At 34.3% G+C, this 22713-nt stretch overlaps 1 protein-coding gene across 2 annotated transcripts in view; it reads left to right on the forward strand.

The window, feature by feature from the left end:
• LOC126745596 (voltage-dependent L-type calcium channel subunit beta-2) overlaps positions 1 to 22713 on the forward strand; it is a 281586-nt gene that overhangs the window by 119314 nt on the left and 139559 nt on the right. For both annotated transcript variants that reach the window (XM_050453523.1, XM_050453524.1), the window contains one exon: positions 9978 to 10051. In XM_050453523.1, coding sequence (XP_050309480.1) covers positions 10025 to 10051 — 27 coding nt within the window. In that variant the 5' untranslated portion in view covers positions 9978 to 10024. The remainder of the gene's footprint in view (positions 1 to 9977; positions 10052 to 22713) is intronic.

The raw sequence follows: 22713 nt of genomic DNA on the forward strand, positions 1-22713 counted from the left end.
AAATTTATCTAGTCTATTCTTTTTTTCAAATTATTTAAATTAACCAAAAAATCTCAATACGTGACAACCCTGTATTTAAACGCAAACCTAAAAACACATGTCTGACTTAGAGCAAAACCTACGACATCTGCCTTTTCCTTAGCACGCGCTAAAGAATATAGGTGAGCAACATTGTTATGCCACCGCTGGTGCTGGATTCGTTTTTTTTTTTCTAATATAAAACAGAGATGGCCTAAAGGAGTAGTTTAATTATATAGAAAGAGGGCGAATAGAGCTTCAGACCGCACCTTGACTTGTCCGAATTTAAGTTGTTTTTTAGTTCTAATAAATAAGGTTTCGCCGAATTTTGACCGGCGATTAAGGCAGATGTGGACTTGGAAGCGTTTATTATTGTTGTCTGTTACTTTAAAACGCATGTGCTCAGCAAATTGTTGTCTGACTGCATGATGGAAATTACTCACTTAGTTTATGCAAGAAATTTAAATTTGTTCTCGGTATATAAATGGACAATTAGAAAAGAAACTGTCAAAGCAATAAAAGTGATGATATGAATTATATGTTATAAGGTGGCCTATCGAAACTTGTCGCGCAAGGTTTATGGTTTTGTGAAAATGTGAAGAATTTTCGAATCTGTATACCGTCATTTGGGGTGAGATTGAGCACCAAGTTAAATTTGGATAAATTCAAATTTACCGCGAAAACCACCTGTTAATTTAATCTTTCGCCGCTTAAATATGGTAGTTTAAACGTGGCGAAATGACACGTATGCGTCTCACTTCGTCAGTACTTTGATTTTGTGTAAAAATCTGCATTTTAAGTTGCAGTTACAGATTTTGAAACTGCCTGAACTGTCACTGGTAAGTAGAATTTTAGTTATTTGTTACGCCAACCATTGTTTAAAATTCAGTCACTTGGAATAACAAGTTTTGAGGCAATATTCAAATTTATTTGGTGCGGTCAGATTGATCATTAGTGTGGAATTATTTACTGGCAAATTTTTCTATTATACTCATAATGTAGTTCTTTTTCAGCCTGAGCCCGAACATATGCAGATTATGAGCCAGAAACATTAGAGGCAGCACTCCTTAAGGTGACAGAAGATGGGTGGTCATTACGCCGAGCTTCACTGGAATTTAAAATTCCCTTTGGTACACTTAGGAATAGATATTATGGTTTACGTGTTAAAAAATCGGGCGAAAAAATAATCTTGTCCAAAATTGCAGAAAAGGCCTATCTAAAATCTGCCAAATTTTATAGGAAATGGGGGTTTCCTCTTACCAAATGTCTGTACAAATCTGTCAAGTGTCGTACAAATGTTTCAAAAAACACAATATTTGAATATTTTCAAAATTTACGCGACAAACGAAGACATCCCCGACAGAAATATTTTCAACTATGATGCGACCAACTTATAGGATTATCCTAACGAAAAAAGAAAAAAAATTCTCTTTTATCGTGGAAGAAAGTACCCAGAACGTGTCTGCGATTTAACGAAAACCGCTGTAATCATTATGAAATACTGATCTGCATTCAGGTTACTATAATTTCTCTATATAGCCTGCAAAGGTGGAAAGCATTGGCAGCAATAGATTGAAATGGGAAAAAAAGGAGAACCATGCTACAATGAGAGGTACCGCAGCGCAGGATCGCGTTATAATAGGACGCCTCCTGGATGGTTAGATGCACAAACATTTACCGAATGGTTCGAGTTGTCAGTTTTAGCGCACGCAAAAAGATAACCAGGGCAAAAAGTTTTGCTGGGGGACAACCTTTGGTCTGATTTTACTAGGACTGTTTGAGAGCAATGCAAAGAAAACAACATACCGAAAAATTCTACTTATCTAACCCAGCCTATCGATGTGGAATTTTTCTACCTATTCAAAAGTGCATGGAGGTACATATTGACCAATTGAAAAATGACACACAAGCAGTAGACGTCAATAGATAAAAATGACTTTAACCAATTTGCCTCGCCGCTCATCGAAATAAGAAAAAGTAATAGTGAAGCCATTAAAAAAGACCTCATAACCTCATTTTAAGCAACAGGAAATCTGCAAGTAGCTCCAGAGCGGGTCTTGCGGATAATTTCAGTTTATAATAATGGTCCAGTTGGCAATGTTAATACCCGATGTTGATACCCTTTTGAATTACTTTCAAGAACAACGATTCTTAGCAGCCCCAACAAAAAGAAATATTAAACGCAAAAAGCCTACTGTAGAGCCAGGCAAAAGTAATTCAGCTAGCAATGAAAGCTCCAGTGACTCAGATGACCAAACGAATTTCGAGTTGTTGACGAGGCTGTAAAATAAAGCGGAATACTTCGAATCAAGAGTGGAAGATAATAAAGTCAAAAAAGCTTTACTTGTAAAGGTGTTTGGAAGATCAAGAAAGAAAACGATTTATCGTGATACGGCAGTTTGAACCATTAGGTATGAAATCGTGTAATAAAACTCGGAAATTCTTAGCTAATATAGACGATGTTATAGCCATTTTACCCACTCCTATTATAAACAACCAAGACAATAAAGTAACCTATTTATTTGAAAAGGAAATTTATATTTACGAAATGTGGCTATCCTTAAGTTTCTTATATGTATTTTGGAATATCTTATGGGAATTTTTTATATCGTATTTTTTTACATGTTTTGAAATACAACATTTTATTAAAACACTAAATTTCTTGCATTTGAACCAAAATAATAAACTTATCTTAAAAAAAAATTAATGAATAAAGCGCTAATATTGATTTTGCATTGTCACTACACTTTGATCAAGCTCACCCGCGGTGATCAATCTCACCTCGTAAATTAAAAATTTGAATAATATTTATACCATTAATCCAAAACAGACCGGGGTCAGGTTGATCAAATTGTATGGATCTACCTGCTTACTCTATATGTTAAGATTGTATGTGATCCATGACTCCCCACTTATAGTGTTAGATTGTTCATCAGGTTTTTCTTAAATACCTTCTTTTAGTATTTTAATGTTTAATTTCTAATTATTGCAAGTTATTTGTTGTAATAAAATTTATTAAAATAGTTGATTTACAAAAACCAAAATGTTTACAAACCTAAATTAAATCCAAAAAAAGTTATGATCAATTTGACCCCAAAAGACGGTACTAAAAAAGTATGTTTTTAAAGTAACAAAATTGACATTTCAGCTTACCTTCAGAAAAGTAGTTAATGGGGAATGTTCGCTATTTCTATGATTTTATTTCTTTTCGATTTAATAAAAAATGGTTTTTCTGTTATGAAGTTCTTTTTTAAGGAATACAATGACACAAAAGGGGAAATCTTAAGGTACTCGCGAGTAGCGCCAGTACTACGAAGGTATCTGTGGATATTTTTCTTAAAACTTTGCAAGTTATAATATTCGAGGAATACGTGCTTTGAAAGTTGATTCCACAGACTTGCACTTCTCAATAAAAAGGAATCTCGATATAGCGATGTTCTAGGCGTCATGCACTAGGCAGATGCACTTGGTATTCACAAGGCGTATCTGCCTGTCGAGTAGATCTTACATGTATAATGTATGAGCCAGTTTAAAAGAGTATTTAGCGCTATGACATCGATCAACTAGAGTAAGGTTTGCTACTTTTCTTCTATACGCCAAACCATCTAAGATTCTAGTTATTGCTGGATCTCCTATAAGACGTATAGCCTACTTCTAGATGGAATCAACCAGCTTCTAAGTATATTTGGATGCAGAGCTCTATATGTGTGAGCAATACTCAAGAGATGGACTAATCTGGACCTTGTGTTAAATCTGTAGCCTTAAAGCGATAGCTTTAGTCCACACATGCTTGATATGGGTCGCAAAAACCATACTAACGGTCGCTAATAATGTTAATGGACTCCAGGTATTTAAAAATTTGTGGCTTGACAAGTTTCTCCATTACCTTGGCAATAATCGGGACTAAAGGAATCGGATGCTAATTGATGAGCACCGTCTTTTTCCCTTTTTTGAGAAGAAGCTTCAGCTTCAGAAAGACTGGATCTTTAGGGAACACACCCCTTTTGTATGAAAAAGAAAATAGACAAATAGCGGAGAGATAGATAGAGAAGTTATTTAATTGTATTTTATACACAAACAATGCGTAAGAGTGACGGCAAATTTGATTAATGAGAGGCATGAATTAAATAATTTTATAGATGATTCAGTCGATGATTCTGATTCAGTCGAAAAGAAAAAACGGACTATTGAAAATCTGATGATAAACAAAAAGGCAGTAGAAGCACCTGTTATAGCTCAAGTTACTATGAATTTTGCGTAAAAGTAATAATCTAATAGTAATAATAATATATAATAAAATATATATATTTCTATATAGAAAAAAACAAACTTATCAGGTATCGGTGTGTGACTAATAAAACTTATTTGTACAGTCTCAATATTTCGTCCTATATTTTAGTGATTTCTTTAGGCACGACGTCCTAGTCATGCTTGCTATTACCGGTAGACAGTCGCATTGCTCAGTATCTATATGTATATAAGAATAATTATAATATAATTATAAAAAAATGTTTTTTGTTTACGTTTGTTTATGTGTGAGATGTTAAACTGACTCTGAGTTTTTCTCCTGAAGAAGTTACTAAAATAAAGGACGAAATATTGAGAATGAACATACGAGTTTTGTTAGTCACAGACCGCTACATAAGTTTGTATTTCTTCAAATAGTACGGTCAATAACTACAATTATTTTATTTATATATATAATTATATATATATAAACATATATAATTATATTAAATTTAAACAAACCAACTATGTTATCAGATTAGATATTAACGATGAAACTAGCTGTTATTCATGCGTATATCATGCGTATTATCTTTTAAAACAATGATTTTTGAAGACAATTTCTTACTGCTAAGCTGTCTGGGGTGGGTGGGGGGTTAAGGGTAGAGTTAATGAAAAATGTTTTTTTACAGAAAATAATTGCCTAACAAAAAACGATATTTAATGAAATTATATATGATAAGATAATTTATAGTTTTTGTATCTATACTTTTCTCACATAACCTTAAGGTTTTCGAGTAAAACTTCAAAAAAAACCCTATTTTATTTTTTGAAAGCTTAGTTAAGGGGTAACGCTATGAAAAATTCAGTATTTGTGTAATTTTTTATCTAAAATAATTGGAAATTAATTTTTTTAAGATAAGTCATTAAGTTTTAAAAAATTTATTTTTTTTTGGGTTTAGACTTTTCTTAAACTTTTCATTATCTAGGTTCAAAAATGTAGTTTTTAAATTAAAACTATTGGTATATTTATCAACCGTATCTGGTCAAGGCATTTTTATTAAACTGTAGAATATACGTATATCGTATACGACTCTTTTTACACAGGGGAGAAAATTTTGGCATTTAAAGAAATTGCAAGGGATTTATACAGGGTGGTCCATTTAACGATAACTAAACATGTATCCAGAAAATGTTTCATGTGAAGTTTGAATGGTTTCTAGGGGGCCATAAGATGACGTCATTGGTTTGACCTTGAATGGACGTCTTCAAGGTCAAATAAAGGTCAACTTCACTTTTTTGCATAGAAACCTCTATTTTTTTTAATAGTACCTGATTTAGCGTTAAAAAATAAGTAACTTTCAACTAACACTTTTTTACATGCGATGCAAGTTGTTATGATGCGAAAATTTTCTATAGTGAACAGATCTCACGTGTTTATCCCAGGTATTTCAGGCGATTGTAAACAAATACTGATGAACAAAGTAAATGAGAGATTATTTTGGTTCACAATATTCATTCAGTTATCAAGTATTTGACTATTTTGCTGAGTGACTATGAATGAAATGACAATATGACAATAATGACAATAAATGAAAAAGTTGAAATGGTCCTTATTTATGGTGAATCTGAACGGAACATTAATAGAGCCATTCAACTGTATACCATGCTACATCCTCAATGGCGACTTCCATCGCGAGCATCATTTTATCGTGTAGTGAACCACTTTATAGAACATGGAAGTGTGAGAATGAAAATCGATCACGAAAGAGAAGCATTACCATTAATTTAATTAAATTGCCGTCTTAGCTGCAGTTGCCCATAATCCTGGAGTCAGCTCACGATCAATTTCTTCTGCTTTTGGAGTCTCCAAAACAAGTGTCCCCTAGAATTTTGAAACGCCACAAGTTTCATCCGTATCACTTGTCGTTACATCAAGAGCTTCACGGGAATGATTTCCAAAATCAAGTGTTGTTTTGTGAATGGACCCAAAATCAGTTGCATGAAAATAACAATTTCTTTCTGCGCGTCTTATTCACCGATGAAGCTTCATTTACAAACTATGGTGTAGTTAATCGTCATAACATGCATTATTGGGCAGTTGAAAATCCCAGGTTATTTCGAGCGATAGAACATCAGCGGCCATGGTCTGTGAATGTCATCATCAATGATAAAGTCATAGGACCTTATTTTATTGATGGTGTCCTTACAGGCCAAAAATACCATAATTTTTTGCTGGAGATTTTTCTACCAGTATTTTTGAAAGATGTGTGTTTTGAAGTGAGACTAAATATGTGATACCAGCATGATGGTTGTCTTGCACATTATTCACGCGTTGCGCGCCCCAAGTGTTGGATCGTGACTTTAATGGATGTTGGATAGGTCGCGGTGGAGCAGTCCACTGGCCACCACGGTCACCTGATTTGACGCTCTTAGATTTTTTTCTATGGGGTTATTTGAAGGAGATCGTATGTCGCGATCCACCAACGACTCCCGAAAATATGAACCTGCGAATCACGGAGGTTTGCGGGAAGATAACTACACAGATGCTGCACTCTGTTCATCGATCGTTTAAAGGGCGAGTCGAAAAATGTATAGAAGTGGAAGGTCAACACTTTGAACATTTATTGAATTTTCTGACTTTTTTTGTTTTAATTTCTTTTATTTGAACTTTGTACGTTTTATTTTCAAGTTTTCGATTCTGTTGATAATAAAATTCTATCATAAGATACTTTTACTCCTTTTGATAGATCATCAGATACTACCTATAAGGGCAAATGTCATTGCCAAGGAAAAAAATCGTAAAAGAATCAAGTATTAATAGCTTTACAAGGAGAGGTCGCATGTAAAAAAGTGTCAGGTGAAAGTTACTTTTTTTTTAACGCTTAATCAGATACTCTTATAAAAATAGAGGTTTCTATGCAAAAATGTGAAGTTGACCTTCATTTGACCTTGAAGACGTCCACTCAAGGTCAAACCAATGACGTCATTTTATAGCCCCCTGGAAACCATTTAAACTTCACATGAAACATTTTCTGGGTACAAGTTTAGTTTTCGAGATATTGCGATGTCCCAAGTTAAATGGACCACCCTGTATAGCTAGTCTTAACACTCGATCACTACACCTCAAATATGTTATGAAATGCCCCAATATCACATATACCACTGATAGGATACGATAAACTTTTCATACACGTATGTATCTTATATTGTAATACTGGAATATCAGACATAGATAAATCTAGAAAAAAAAACGAAATGGATTAAGGTGTATGAAACATTAATTATACCAAATAAAATATACAAATAAAAAAAACTCAAGAATAATAATTTGCTTAAAACTAAACAAGGATCTAAAAGATTTATTTTAAAAATATTTTATGTGTTATAGCTGAACCAAAAATGTACATCTAGTGTAACCCAAAAATAAACATTTATTTAAATGGCGTGTGTTGCTTAGGTTCTATACATGTGTTCTATTACTACCACCTCAGAGGATTTTTTAAATAAATAAAATAGTTTCCTTAGTTCGATAATGGATTTTTTGACAAGGGACCATTATTTTACCATTCATAGAGAATGGACTGCAGACATAATGGAGTTTCGCTAATAAGTGAAGACATTCAGAAGGTTTGTTAGTTTTAGGCGGCAGGCAAAGCACCAGAAAATAAATTGTCTTAAATATTTTTAATCTTTTAGGTAAATAAAAAGAAATAAACATACTTATAAAAATTTCAACTCTAGACAAACAAAGAATTTAAGAACAAGCACTTGTATAAAGTTTTTAAGTGACGTGTTCTGTTATTCATCATCTATTATAAAAGTGTAATTTACCGTTGTTAATAGCTAAGCTATTATTTGAAATATTTTAAATAAACACCTTGAAAACTCCGCTTGTACTTTTGTACCGCTTACTGTTAACAATAATTTAAAACAGACCAACCACTGCAAATCAATTTTATGGTTTTTTTAAAAATATATTCCACCGTATTTATCTCTTTGGGCATTAATAGGAATACAAATAGATATCCTAAATCGATAATCCATTGTATGTACCTCCGGTACTATCTGGGTTAATGCGCTTGCTCTGCGGAAATATTTATTTAGACTTTTAAAGTAATTAAAAATATAAATTACCTTAAATAGCATACAGCTGATTCTATTGTATTTGCTCAAATATTTCGACCAACTTTCTCGCTGTTCTTAAGTCATTTATAAGCATCAGATTAAATAAAGAATTAACCATAAAAAAATGATTTTTTTTAAGTCGCGGCTTAGTAATATTATTATAATGTGTGTGATATCCGTAACAATTCTAAGAACCAACCAAAACCAAACTAATTAAAATTTAAACATGTATTTCTGAAACATTAACTTTACAACCGTCCTTACAATACCCGAGACCGGCTGTATTCTTTGTTCTTCAACACTCGGATGCGGTCCTGTAAATTCGAGCTATTTTCGGGCCATATGTTAATAATTTCTTATTTATTATAACAACCGCTTTGCCCTTTTTCGATTTTCTAGGAAATGATTCGCCGCAATAATCATTTTAATGGCACATGAAACACTTATCATTAAATTTGTTTTATGTCTGTGATGCATGTTAGAAACGTTTCAAGGCTGGTTTTTTTAGTGAAGCATCACCTGCCCTTGAATTTGAATATGAAAATTAATTTTGATATGCATATTACTTATGGGTTATTTAATGTTGCAACCTGCGTTAAGATTCCTTGAGGAAAAAAGATAATAAGCGCCGAAAAGGTCGATCAAAGTCAAGATTTATAGTTATTTAATTCATTTGCTTCTTCACAAGTTTACAGTAAAATTTTTAAATATTAGAAGAGGAATGGGACTTTTTAATGTGGAGGCACAGTATTCATATTTTTATTTTATACACATATAGAATTTTTATTTAGCTCCAGCTTGTTAATAAGAGCGCATCATGCTACAAAATCATTAAATAAATATACGTTTATTTAACAAAATAAATAATATAATACATACTCAAAGTATAATATTTTATAATTTGCAGCTTTTTGCTGATAGAAAATATTGTCGCAACGTTTTTTTTTTACAAGAGTTACAAGGTTTAAAACGTCCTTTTTTAATTCAACAACAAACCAATCAAGATTTAATTCAGATTTCTTATACTGAACTTCAATACTTGGAAAAGATGAGTTAATATTATTTTAAAGGAAAGTTACAATAAACATGCTTTATCTTCAGTTGACGTGCTATCGCAATTCAAGTAATTCCAGTTTTTGTGAAAGATTGTTAGGAAAATCAATTATCACTGCACTGCGATCTGAGATATTGAAGTTATAAATAGATGCTCTGGAGCAGACAGAGAAATTTGTGAAAGGGCGTATGTCAGAATCAGATATAAAATTACTTTTACTATCACCTAGTATAAAATATATATTAAAATCCCCATTTACAATGAGGTTAAAATTTGTAATGCATTTTTAAATAGGGACATGATCAAAACTACCAGAAGTAGGTCTACCATAAATAATAAAACGATTTTATTTCCCATCACAATATAGTAATTAATACGCTATATTATTAATACATGCTTAACTTTAAAGAATTAAAAAAAATCTAAGTTTTCTAACGAAGCCATGTAAAAGCAATAAATTTTCATATGAATCACTTCATTACCATAACATAAATTTTATCTGAATAAGATCGTGGAAAATATGACTAACTCTCTCTCTTATTTATTGCAGGAATCGTCTCCAACTTTGACGCTTATCTCGTCAAAGGTAAGCAGGCCATGCGACCGCAGCGCTGTCCAATCAAGGTGTGTGTAAACGTGTGCTTCTATATTCATTTGTATTCTCCTCTACCGCTATTTAATTTGTTTAACCGCGCGACCAATGAGAGTTCGCGGTTCTTTAGCGTGCGCTTTTTGATTGGTCTAAAGCGGACTTTATTTAGGATAGAATAATGATTGCCAATCTATACTTAGATAGTAGTAGCACAATTCAGTTTTTATTGTTTTTTTTTTTGGCAAAAGTATTAGTTCAGTTGGGTTTGATGTTTGTAGTTTATATTGTGGTATGGAATTGCTTAAATTACATTATTTGCCAGCGTATAATTTATACATTGAAATAAATAAGATTGAAAGTATATACAGTACGTAGTCACGTAGAAATTGTTTATATAAGTATTTAAAAAAAAAATTAGATATTTTGATGTTTACCATAAACAGAGATCAAATATCAATAATTCTAACGCTTTCTGATGAAAAAAAAATTAAAATTAGTCTAAATTATTAATCTAGGTGATAATCAATAGGTGATAGTTAATTCGTTTAATTATGATGACTTAGATGATGGTTTTCTTATAAAAAAAATCATAAGCATTTAAATATATTTGGTTATTTTTTAGTTTGGCAATTCAATATAAGGGATAAACGAAGTCGCATTTAGTTATTTCTTTCTTTTTCGTAACTATTAATGTCTTCTTCTTCTTCCACTGCTAAATGGCTATTTGCGATCATTTCTGACAATTTTTCCTATCTAGGTTGATGTAAATTAATTTTCCGGTGTTGCCTATCACGCGTACCTACAACGAATTTTAAGAATAACTATATAGTGTATATTAAGTTGAATTTACCAATTAAGGGTGGCTTATTGCAAGTAGGGGTATCCGGGGTTTAAATTGCCTCCAGCTAGCTCAGTAAAATGACCAAATATGTATATAGAAGTACCACCTGCTTTACTACCCTAGTGCAATAATACCCCAAATCTTGCCCTAATATGGCCCTGAATGTGGCCTTGAGCTAAAGCAGAAAATATTACTAGATAAGCCCCAACTAATTTAGATTAGCAAAATGAAACATAAAAAGTAATCTGTAAACTCCGCTTCAGTATATTGAAAAGAGGAAATGTCACAGTTGTCAAATAATCTAACCCTTAATAATCAAAGTTCAAACTTCAATGTGTCCACGGCTAAATAAAGAAAGGAATAATAACCATATGAAGTTTATAAGATTAATAGAATTACATTAATTTATAAAAGTTAAAATGATGAAAATCGGCGGTTAATGCTTAAGTAAATACGGTCCAATTTATAATATACCTCGCATATACGTATGTATATACACAGTACCCAGCAAAAATATATGGCAACAAGTTACCTTAAAAAACTTGACTAGTAAATATATGTGCAATAAATTACTTAAATTAGTATTTAAATTGTGAAAATCATATGCGCTTGGCCTTTGTTTTACCGACGAATATCAGGATACACAGAAGCAGCTCAAATGTATCGATGGAGCTCACACCATGGGATTGAAGTAATCCAGCAAGGTTTTCACAATATCGGTGATGAAAATGATATGGAATGAGAAAATGAATGATGCAACTATTAAGCAAATAGATGATATGCTCAAATGGTAGTTACAAGGGGGTAGATAAAAAGGCCTAAAAACGAAAACATATGTAAGAAATCTATGAGGAATTTCAAAATATAAATCACAGCAGATTTTTTGTTCATGAAACAACCCAAGTAGCAGAATAATAATAAATAGGTTTAAGGTTAGAGAGAATCTTGCTACAGCTAGACCACAGTTTTAAATTTTATTTTTTTTTTAGTTATTTAAATAAAGTATAAAAAACAAAGGCCCAAAAAGGATCCCTGAGGGACGCCCCTGTTTAATTCGGCTGACTCAAAGTACGCGTTATCAACCCTTGTTATCTGAGACCGATTTGGAAGATAATTACTACAAAAACCTATAGCATTTGGTAAGAACCCGTAATGAAAGAGCTTTGCTAAAAGTAGGTTATAATGAAGAGTGTCGAAAGCTTTGCTGAAGTCTGATAGTACCAGTACCAAAGCTGTTGTTTCGCCTTAAACATGAGCACAAATTCAGAAAGCAAATTATTTTTTACAATATACTCAATCATCTGCTAATGTTATATGAGCTATTTTTATAAAAGCTTATAAAACATAGATAGTAGACTTATTACCCGTGGATCAGAAAAAACCTTCAAAACCCGAAGGTTAGATATCTTGGACAGCAGCAGCACTATTGCTTTTTTCCACACCGTCAGAAATTCACCTTTTTCGATGCAAATATTAAACATATGAGTTAGCACCGGTATGAGAGTACAGGAGCACATCTTAACCATTGCCAATGATATACTATCAATGCCACTGGCATTCGATTTTATTTGCGAAATAACTTCAGATACACCATCCCTATCCACCAATTCCAAATCAAAGTTTTGATCTGTTACTCTGCTACCCAGAACGGTATCTTGAGAACTGGCGTAGACACCCGGCGTACAGACTCGATAAAAAACTGATTAATCGCTTCCCAATTTTTTCTGTGAATTTTTCCAAAGTAACATACTTTCGGGGAATTTTGGGAACATTTATTCCAAAGATGCAATAAATAAGTTGATGGACGGAGTGCTTATGCAGGTCTCTATGTTCAACATTATTAAATAATAAATGTTCATTTGACCCAATTATTATATCGATCAGACTCGCTTTCTGCCTTGAAAATTTGGTTGAATTCATTACTATTCGTTTAAAATTTAAGGAGTGTAAGAGAAAATCAAACTGATCAGTAACAGCTTCATGTTCTAAAAGATTTATGTTGATATCGCCCATTATTATTGTTTTATCTACCATTGAAACAATGTTCGAGATGAAGTTGTCTAAATGCTCCAATGCTCTAAAAACATTAAAGTTAGGTGGGCGATAAAAAACTCCAAAGCCTTTAGTTAATTTTATTTATTTTTAAAATAAGCCATTGTTCTTCAAAAAATTCAACTGGTGCTGCAAGTTCCACTTTATGTACACAACTTTCTGTTACTCTGTCTAGGTTTAAAGTAAAAAGAATTAATTTTATTTCAACAATACTCGGTCCTAAAGAACGTATATTGATGTGACCTTCTTTTAAATTTTTAAGACTAAGTTGGTTTTAATATATAAACAATTAAAAAAAATTGCTTTACTCCTGGTCTGTCGCGGTCTATTGTCTCTCTCCAACGTTCCCACTCCAAAAGTCGTACCAATAGACAGAAACGTTGTGGATCAAGATCGGTTCAACTAAAATTTAAATTTAAATGACTTGGCCGTTAGGTTTTGAAGTTCAGCCGCTAAATTCAAGTAATTATGATATTGCGGCGCAAACATTTTTACCTAACAAAATCACAGGTTTTTATTCAATAGTCTAAGACTTACCAACTTCTACTCCTTAAGAAAACAAAAATAAATATTCATAAAATAATCAAAACTTATTCTCTGGTAGAGGTCATAGTTTAATCATCGGACGTTGCGGAATACCATGGGCAGTATCTAAAGTACCACGCCATCATTCCCAGGATGCAGCTGTATCACGCGATCCAAGTTCCAAAGCAGGAGTTGCTTTTGCTCGCTTTTAATAAGAACAACACTTCTTCCACTTAGCTTTCTGCTGGAGCATATGAAGGTACTCGGGGTGCCAACGCTTCCAGAAGCCACCATGCTTTCGCTGGGTCAATCGTCAACGGTTTAGTCGATTCAACCTTAAGTGGGCGAGATCAGAGTCTAGAACAGAATTATTTAGTTCAAGAGTCATGAACTGAGCAGGACTAAGGGATTGTAGATAATTGGAATCTTGACTACACAGGAAGCGCGAATTTAACAGAGCATCAATTTGGACAAGCAGAGTATTTAACTCCTCGTAGATTAACACTTGCTACCCAATAACCCTATACAGATGGGTCTTCCTAGCCTCAGAAAGTCCGTTAAATTGAGGGGCATTTGGGGAATTAAACCTCCAATCAATAGCTAGGGATTCCACAGAATGTTTGATCAGTATGCTGCCGGCTGGAACCAAGAAAACTAATTCCCTGGTGTGTGGCCTTTATAGTATAATAAACAAATACACAGACATACGCCTAAAGCCTCTTACACCCCGTACTTTGCTTAGGGTAATCATTATGGATCCAGTATAGCAAACAAATGAGAATAGTTTGATCTGTAATACCCGAAATGTGGGTAAATCCGATAATCTTGCATTGTAAGATCCAGGGTAGAACGAAGGCAGTTTACACAGCGTAAGAGACATCTAAATATAGCAACGCGAGGCCATATACTTCAAAATTTCTGAATTAGCAAATACTGCAGGATCTTGAATCCAGGGTGAAGATTCTTTGTGTAAACTTGCTTAATTATAAGTTGAGTGAGTCTATGACATTAAGGCAAAAGTAAGGAATATTTTTTGTTATAAATCTGAGTTTCCAATCCTACTACCCACTTAAAGCAACGATTGTTCGCGACAAAAACAGCTAGTTTTCAGAAAAGTTTCGGCGGATGCTGTACACATTTCACTAAAATATAAAGTGAATTTTGTAATTCTATGGGACGAACAAAAATCTCGTTCTCTTTGACTGTCCGCATGGCAAAGCGCAAAACATACACGTTGTATTTGGGACAAAGAGGAGACTTTGTCTAACAACTTAAGCAACTTGTTTTCAGAAACATCAATTTTAGGCACATCTTTGCTTTTTTACTTCGCAGGCAGTGCAGAGGATACTAGATTGGTAGGCTGAATAAGCCAACAATGCAGAGGCCTTTGTAGCAATGGTGGACCATGGAACCAGATGTGGTTGGAAGTAAGTTGTGTCAAGCTAATTTTGTGAGAAGAGTGGTCTATCGGATTATCACCGGTCGAGGCATACCTCCAACCCGCAAAGGGATTATGTCTTGTATATTAAATCCCTAATGGCCACAAGGGGTTCAGCGATTTACTGAAAAAGCAAGCGAAGCTAAAACCACTTGGGAATCTGCTCACGCTATATATGTTGCTCGAGTAGTATGTAATTCTACAATATACGACAGCTCCACTTGCGACGCATCATAGAAGCCAATTCTCTGCGCAGTGGTTCGTCAACGAATACTCTTATGAGTATGACAGATATAGTAAGAAGTTTCATTTTGAATATATTTCAATTCTGAACAATTTTATCTGACGGCGGATCATCTTAACCAATATTTGATAACCATGGCTGCTCCATGAGAAGTTTAGCAAAAGGGACAGTAGGGGACAAGAAATCCAGGGAGTCATAAATCCGAGCAACTGTAGATAGGATATTGCGCTTTATATGCGGTTCCACTTAAGATCTAAAACTTATATGAATAAATGCCCTTCCTTGCCAAAGAAACAAGATATTTGTGCACGAGAAAGAGACACATTTGGTAGAACCATTGGATGATTACTTGCCCACTTCCTAAGCTTAAACTACCCTTGACGAAATTGAATCAGCTCCTTTTAAAGAGACACTAAGGCGTCTAAGGAGTCTGCCCCTACTACAGCACCATCGACAAAAATATTGTTTTTAGGAACTCCTGCAGCCTCAGAAAAATTTGGCTGCTCCTGATTGACAAGTTCTTGTAATGGTTTGAGGTTGTGCATTCTCAAAAAAATGCTACAAAATTTTCTGAAACTTTCTTATTGGCTCAATGAGAATTTGCCTATACATCTATTTAATGTCGCATATAAATACAAGTGGATGAATCCGAAATCGTAACAATATTGAGGAGATATCCTGCTGGAGTTTCGATTTAGTCAAGAGACTATCATTAAGAGAAACACCTTTAGATGTGTTGCAAGAAGTATTGTATCTAATACCACACGTATCTTTGCACCTTTAAAGATACAAAAGTGTGAAATTCGATAAGCAGTAGGAGATTAAGTCAGTCTGTATGTTTCAGAAGAACCTGCATTAGATTTACACCTTTAAAAATTTTAGGAGATAAAAAATATCTATCAGCCTTTACCTACGTCTCCAGAAAAAGTCTGTACGATTTTCTTTTAATAATAGCATATATACCAGGGTGGAAAATTTCCTCGTTGGTTTTTATAGGTATCCATCGGACTTTCAAGATTTTTTGATAGATCCACATTTTAAATGCTTCCAGCCAATTTATTGTGCTAACTTTTAATGTCCACCCTTCCAGGATATGGCACTATAAACACTAGGTATGAACACTATGGTACTATGAACACTATGGAATATGAACACTATGGACCATACGTAACATTATGTGAATCTTCTGTTCTGAAATTGAGCTTAAAAGTCTTAAGGACGAAATTTCATGAATGAGGTCTTTGCTTTTTCCATCCGATATTTGTTTTTACATCGACTTACAAGACTAGTCTTTACATAACCAAGTGCCCAGATAATAGGCCGTGCTTTCCAACTATGTCCAGGAGGCTTTGGATATCATTCATATTATCTGGTATCAATATTGTATCATCTGCATACCGTATATTATTGATCTATTATCATAGGGGATATTAAATTAAGGAAAAATTAAGCTTATTTCATAATACCTAAACACATTTATATCCTGTAATATGTTCCAAAGCCTCAGTATCTACACCGGCTAGCAATATTGCCAGAATATCCGAAAGATGAAGTTTTGACAACAGTCATAAAAACACATTCTCATAAAATTCATCCATAATATGGGAATTCACCAACTTACGATTCTCCTGATTCTGAATCCCGTAGAATAATAGCAATACCCATATACAACATACAAGCTTTTCTGGTTTTATCAATATGTGTCAAAATAAATATTCTACATATTCCAAAATATTATTATGAAAATGTAAATACGTTAATTATTCTGCTAGTTTTTGTACAATTTTATTAGTATTGTGTAGTTAAAGTTGATTCGTAGGGTTTCTTTAGGGTTCTACTTACGTTTGGTTTATTATTTTCATCTATAGTGTTTAGTTTTTAGGTAGTTCATCTTGTTTGAGAGCCCCATTTTGGCCCCAATTTAGGTTATTTAGGTTATATTATTGTAAATCCCTGTAGTTCTAATTTTCTAGAATTTGTATACTTGCTTGCTTTGACTGTCAGTATTCTCCTAAAATTATTGGTCTCTTTGGGCAAAAACAATGAAGATAATTCTAAATATTTCGAAACTGTTCCATCGGGTTTTAAAAAGGACGCGCTTCGTGACAAATCATTCAGTTTTAATTGTTTAGTCAGTTTTTTACCTTGGAAACAATTAAACGACAGTCAAAGCGAGTTAGGTTAGTGTTTTTGACGTTGACAATAAAAGTGTGTTCCCGAATTTCGTTACAATTGGTGTCAGAAGTGGGATATTTGGAAGCTCATTTTAGTGGATGCCTTTAACAAGAAGTCAGGCCAAGATGGAGACCGAGAAATTGATGGAGCTGCTATTAAGGAAGTTTGACGAGCAAAAAGTAGAACAAGAAGAACGAGACCGTAAACAGAAGGAAGAACAAGAACAACGAGACCGTAAACAGAAGGAAGAACAAGAAGAACGAGATCGCAAACAAGAAGAACGAGACCGCAAACAAGAAGAGCGAGACAAGAAACAGGAAGATTTACTAAAGACAATTAAATCTGACCTGAAGAAGGAAAATGAAGACCTGATAAGGACCATGAAAGATGACTTAAAGAAAGAAAATGAAGACCTGATTCGAACCATGAAAGATGACTTACTTAATTTAAAAATAATCTTAAAAAGGAGCAGGAGGAACGAGACAGAAAACAAGAGGAACGAGTTTTACAACTTAAAGAAGATCTGGAGAAGAATCAGAAACAATTAATGACTAACTTTGAAGCAACAGTAGAAGAAGAATTGGGGCAAGTACAAAAAAAGATCCAAGAACTAGAGATGAAAGTAAAACGGACTCCTCTTCATCCCGATCCTGGAATGCAAACAATGATGAAAGTAAAGCCACCAAAATTCGACGGCAAAGAAGCTTGGAGTACCTATTTGAATCAATTTGAAGCCGCTGCTAGGGGAAATCGCTGGGATAACGAAGAAAAGGCAATCAATCTTAAGCTAAGCCTTAGAGGAGAAGCTACAGAAATATTAAGAATGGTGCCATCTGAGGATCAGCTCAATTTCGACGTACTGGTGCGTACCTTAGAGATGAGATACGGTGAAGCCCATCTACAACAAGTGTACCAGGCTCAATTGAAATCTAGAAGACAACAATTCGAGGAAGGACTCCAACAGTTTGAGGCCGATGTTGCTCGATTAGTAAATCTGGCTTACCCTTCAGCCCCAACAGAGTTCCGAGAACAAATTTCTATAAATTGTTTTATTGACGGAGTTCGAGATCCAGATACTAACCACGCTCTAAGGATGGCTCATCATAAAAGTATATCGGAAGCTTTGGCCCATGGACTAGAGTATGAGGCAGCTTTTCAAGCAACTAGAAGGCAGACACGAATAAGACAAATCAGAACTTCGGAAAGTGATCTCGAAGACCGCCTAAAGAAGCTTGAATCATTATTAGCGAGGAAGCAATGCTGGAATTGCAATGAGGAGGGGCACCTTAAACGTCAATGCCCCAAGCCTTTAAGAGATCCAAGGAACCAGGAAAACTTCAACTTCAAGCTGGCTGGGTGCTACCAAGCCCCACGTATAAAACTAAACCGGCTGCCACATCCTGGAGAGAGCTTGGTAGTACCGGGAAAATATGCGGCCGTGAATGTGAGATGGTAGTGGATACAGGATCAAGTCATACTATCGTGAAGCCGAACATCGTAGCACACTGTAGGCTCTCAGCACCACCCAATTTAATTCTGGAGTCTGCAAATGGAAAAAGGATCCCGATTCTTGGATTGCACGAAGCTACAGTCACCATTGGCTTAACAACATTCCAACAGCCAGTACTAGTGGCAGAAATCATGGATGATGTCATATTAGGATTAGATGTTATGAATGCTCAGCAGTTTAAAATGGATGTATATAACCGGATATTGACGACGAGAAATGAAGAGATTTTTATGCACCACCTATATGAAGATAAAGTAAATACCAGAGTCGTTAAGTTATTCAAGGATGTTACTATACCAGGAAATTCAGAGGTGGTGGTTTATGCTACAACTGGAGGAAAAGAGGGAGAAACTGTTTTGATTGAGCCCATGGAAAAATGCAAACTATATGGTCAACGAATTTTTCCAGCCACGACGTTAACTACGCAGAAGAAATCTACTATTTTGGTTCGAATGGTAAATTTAAAAGGATATGATCAACACCTGAAACAAGGAGAGAACATTGGCGTATGCTCTGAAGTAGTGGCAGTCATGAAAAATGCTGATAGAAGTCGTTATTTAAACAGACCTTTTCCTGTATGTTTACAAAACCTATTTGAAGAATCTTCTGCCAATTTAACCATGGACCAGTGTAGTAAATTACGACGTCTTCTTGAAGAAAATCAAGATGTGTTTTCCTTGCACGATAAAGACCTGGGAAGAACTGATTTGGTGCAGCATCGAATTAACACTGGAGAGAATACTCCGATTAAACAAGCACCTCGAAGAATTCCGATAGCTAAACAAGGAGAAGTTTCCTCAATGCTTCAAGAAATGAGGACACAAGGAGTGATAGAGCCTTCTCAGAGTCCTTGGACATCTCCAGTTGTGCTAGTGAAGAAAAAGGATGGATCCACTAGATTTTGTGTAGACTATCGGCGACTGAATAATATTACCAAGAAAGACAGTTATCCCCTACCAAGAATTGACGACACCCTGGACACGCTATCAGGTTCACAATGGTTCTTAACACTCGATCTAAAGAGTGGATACTGGCAGGTAAAGATGCACCCAGAAGATAAGGAAAAGACCGCATTCTCGACTGGAACAGGACTTTGGCAGTTTACAGTAATGCCCTTTGGACTCTGCAATGCTCCAGCTACCTTTGAGAGACTTATGGACACAGTTTTACGTGGAATGACTTGGGAATCATGTTTAGTTTATCTGGATGACGTTATCATACTGGGGAAAACATTTGAAGATCATTTGAAGAATATTCAAAAGGTATTTGTTAAACTGCGAGAGGCCAACCTGAAGCTAAGTCCTAAAAAATGTTGCTTATTTCAAAAAGAAGTTCGATACCTTGGCCATGTAATATCAAAAAAAGGTGTCAAGACTGATCCAGATAAAGTAGAGGTGATCGAAAAATGGCCACGACCCACTGACAAACACCAGTTAAGAAGCTTTCTGGGCCTTTGTACCTATTACAGAAGATTTGTAAGAAATTTCGCTAATCTTGCAAAGCCTCTACATAAGCTCACGGAGGACAAAGTGGTATTTAGTTGGTCAACAGACTGTGAAGAAGCATTTCAACAGTTAAAGAGAGCACTATGCACATCTCCAATTTTAACATATCCGATTCCTGGACAAACTTTTATTTTGGATACCGATGCGAGTAATGTTGGAATTGGGGCCGTTCTATCACAAAAATATGAAGATGGCGAGCAAGTAATAGCTTATTTCAGTAAAACATTATCAAAACCAGAAAGAAACTATTGTGTCACTAGACGAGAGCTATTGTCAGCAGTAAAAGCTATTGAACATTTCCATAAATATTTGTATGGTCAACGATTTATCCTTAGAATCGACCATGCTTCGTTGAAATAGCTGTTTCAGTTTAAAAACCCCGAAGGACAAATAGCAAGGTGGCTTCAACGATTACAAGAGTATGACTTTACAATAGAACATAGGAAAGGCGCATATCACCAAAATGCCGATGCTTTATCGAGAAGACCCTGTATTGAAACATGTCAACATTGTTTTAAAAAGAAATCAAAACAGCATCCAGAGATATTTACTTGTAATCGTATTGGCCTTCACAGTTCTAAAGAGTGGGATGTAGCTAGTTTAATCCAAGATCAGTATGAAGAAAGTATAAAGATGAATGAATGTATGAATGAATGTATATAAGATGAAAATTGTAAACATCGTCCGGCTAGCGCCCTATCATGACTCAGGTGGTCCCATGTTTGATCGGGACGATTAAACTTGAGAGGGGAGCAGTATTATGAAAATGTAAATACGTTAATTATTCTGCTAGTTTTTGTACAATTTTATTAGTATTGTGTAGTTAAAGTTGATTCGTAGGGTTTCTTTAGGGTTCTACTTACGTTTGGTTTATTATTTTCATCTATAGTGTTTAGTTTTTAGGTAGTTCATCTTGTTTGAGAGCCCCATTTTGGCCCCAATTTAGGTTATTTAGTTATTTAGGTTATATTATTGTAAATCCCTGTAGTTCTAATTTTCTAGAATTTGTATACTTGCTTGCTTTGACTGTCAGTATTCTCCTAAAATTATTGGTCTCTTTGGGCAAAAACAATGAAGATAATTCTAAATATTTCGAAACTGTTCCATCGGGTTTTAAAAAGGACGCGCTTCGTGACAAATCATTCAGTTTTAATTGTTTAGTCAGTTTTTTACCTTGGAAACAATTAAACGACAGTCAAAGCGAGTTAGGTTAGTGTTTTTGACGTTGACAATAAAAGTGTGTTCCCGAATTTCGTTACAATATATATTGCTGAAGTCTTTAAGACCATTATATATATTTCATTTAACAGGACATAAAAACCCAGGTACATAAAGCTAATATTTAGTTTTAAATAGGTTTTATTGCAGTGGCGGCTCTTCTATTAATCCACAATGCCATCCGAAAATAAGATTGAAAATCGTTAAAATGTCTAAAGAATAAAATGTGATATCTAAAAGGCATAAATAATTACCTCAAATTGCTGAGAAACATAAGAAATTATTGCAAATATCTGAAAGAAATCTCATTAAGTTTTTAATAAAGCTCCGTCGCTATTATTTCATCTCCATTGCTTCATACTTAGTTTTATAATCATAAAAAATATTTACGCTAGAAAATCCTATTGGATTATCATTTAGACAAAAATCTCTAAAAAGCTATTTTATTTTCGAAATCAGGTTACAGACATTTAAACATTATTCTTTATAAATCTAATTAAGTCTAAATTTATGGGCTGAGCTAGAGGACATATCTATAGCAGGTGGATGTGTAAACGATTGTATATCTAAATGTTAATCTTTCTTGGGTTAGATCTTGAGTCTTCAATGGAGGATAATAAAATTAGATATTACTGAGTTTCTAATTTAAGAATAACGCCTCTTAAACCCAATCAGTAAAAAAAAACATAATATCCGAACGTTAAGCGGTCAACAAAAATACGTTCATTTTTATAATCTTGGGTAATAAAAACTTTATTGTCTCACAGAGAAACAATGTAATTTTTATGGTCAGTTGGTACTACAGGACTATAATTACTTTGCCTAAATTATGCCGAACAGGATACATAAATAACGTTCATAGTGCCGAATAAAATAGCTTAAATTGGTAGGTTAGGCGGCATTTTTGGTGTTTATCTTGATACCGAAACAAACTTTCTTTGAAGTATAATTTGATTATGCATAGCATAAAAGACAAGGTGTTAATATTAATTTAAATTCCAAGGGTAATTCGTACGCCACTGGCGTTAAGCCCCATTTACCTGCAACCACCTGAACGCTAAATAAACCAATCAGCAAAAGAAAAGAAAAAAATCGTCATGATGGAAAAGAGAATTGCATCTTCGCATATACACACACCGAGTTGTCGAATAAAAGGCACATTAAGATGGAAACAGGTAGAAAAATT

This window comes from Anthonomus grandis, chromosome 16, assembly GCF_022605725.1.
Source record: "Anthonomus grandis grandis chromosome 16, icAntGran1.3, whole genome shotgun sequence".
Lineage (NCBI taxonomy): Eukaryota > Metazoa > Arthropoda > Insecta > Coleoptera > Curculionidae > Anthonomus > Anthonomus grandis.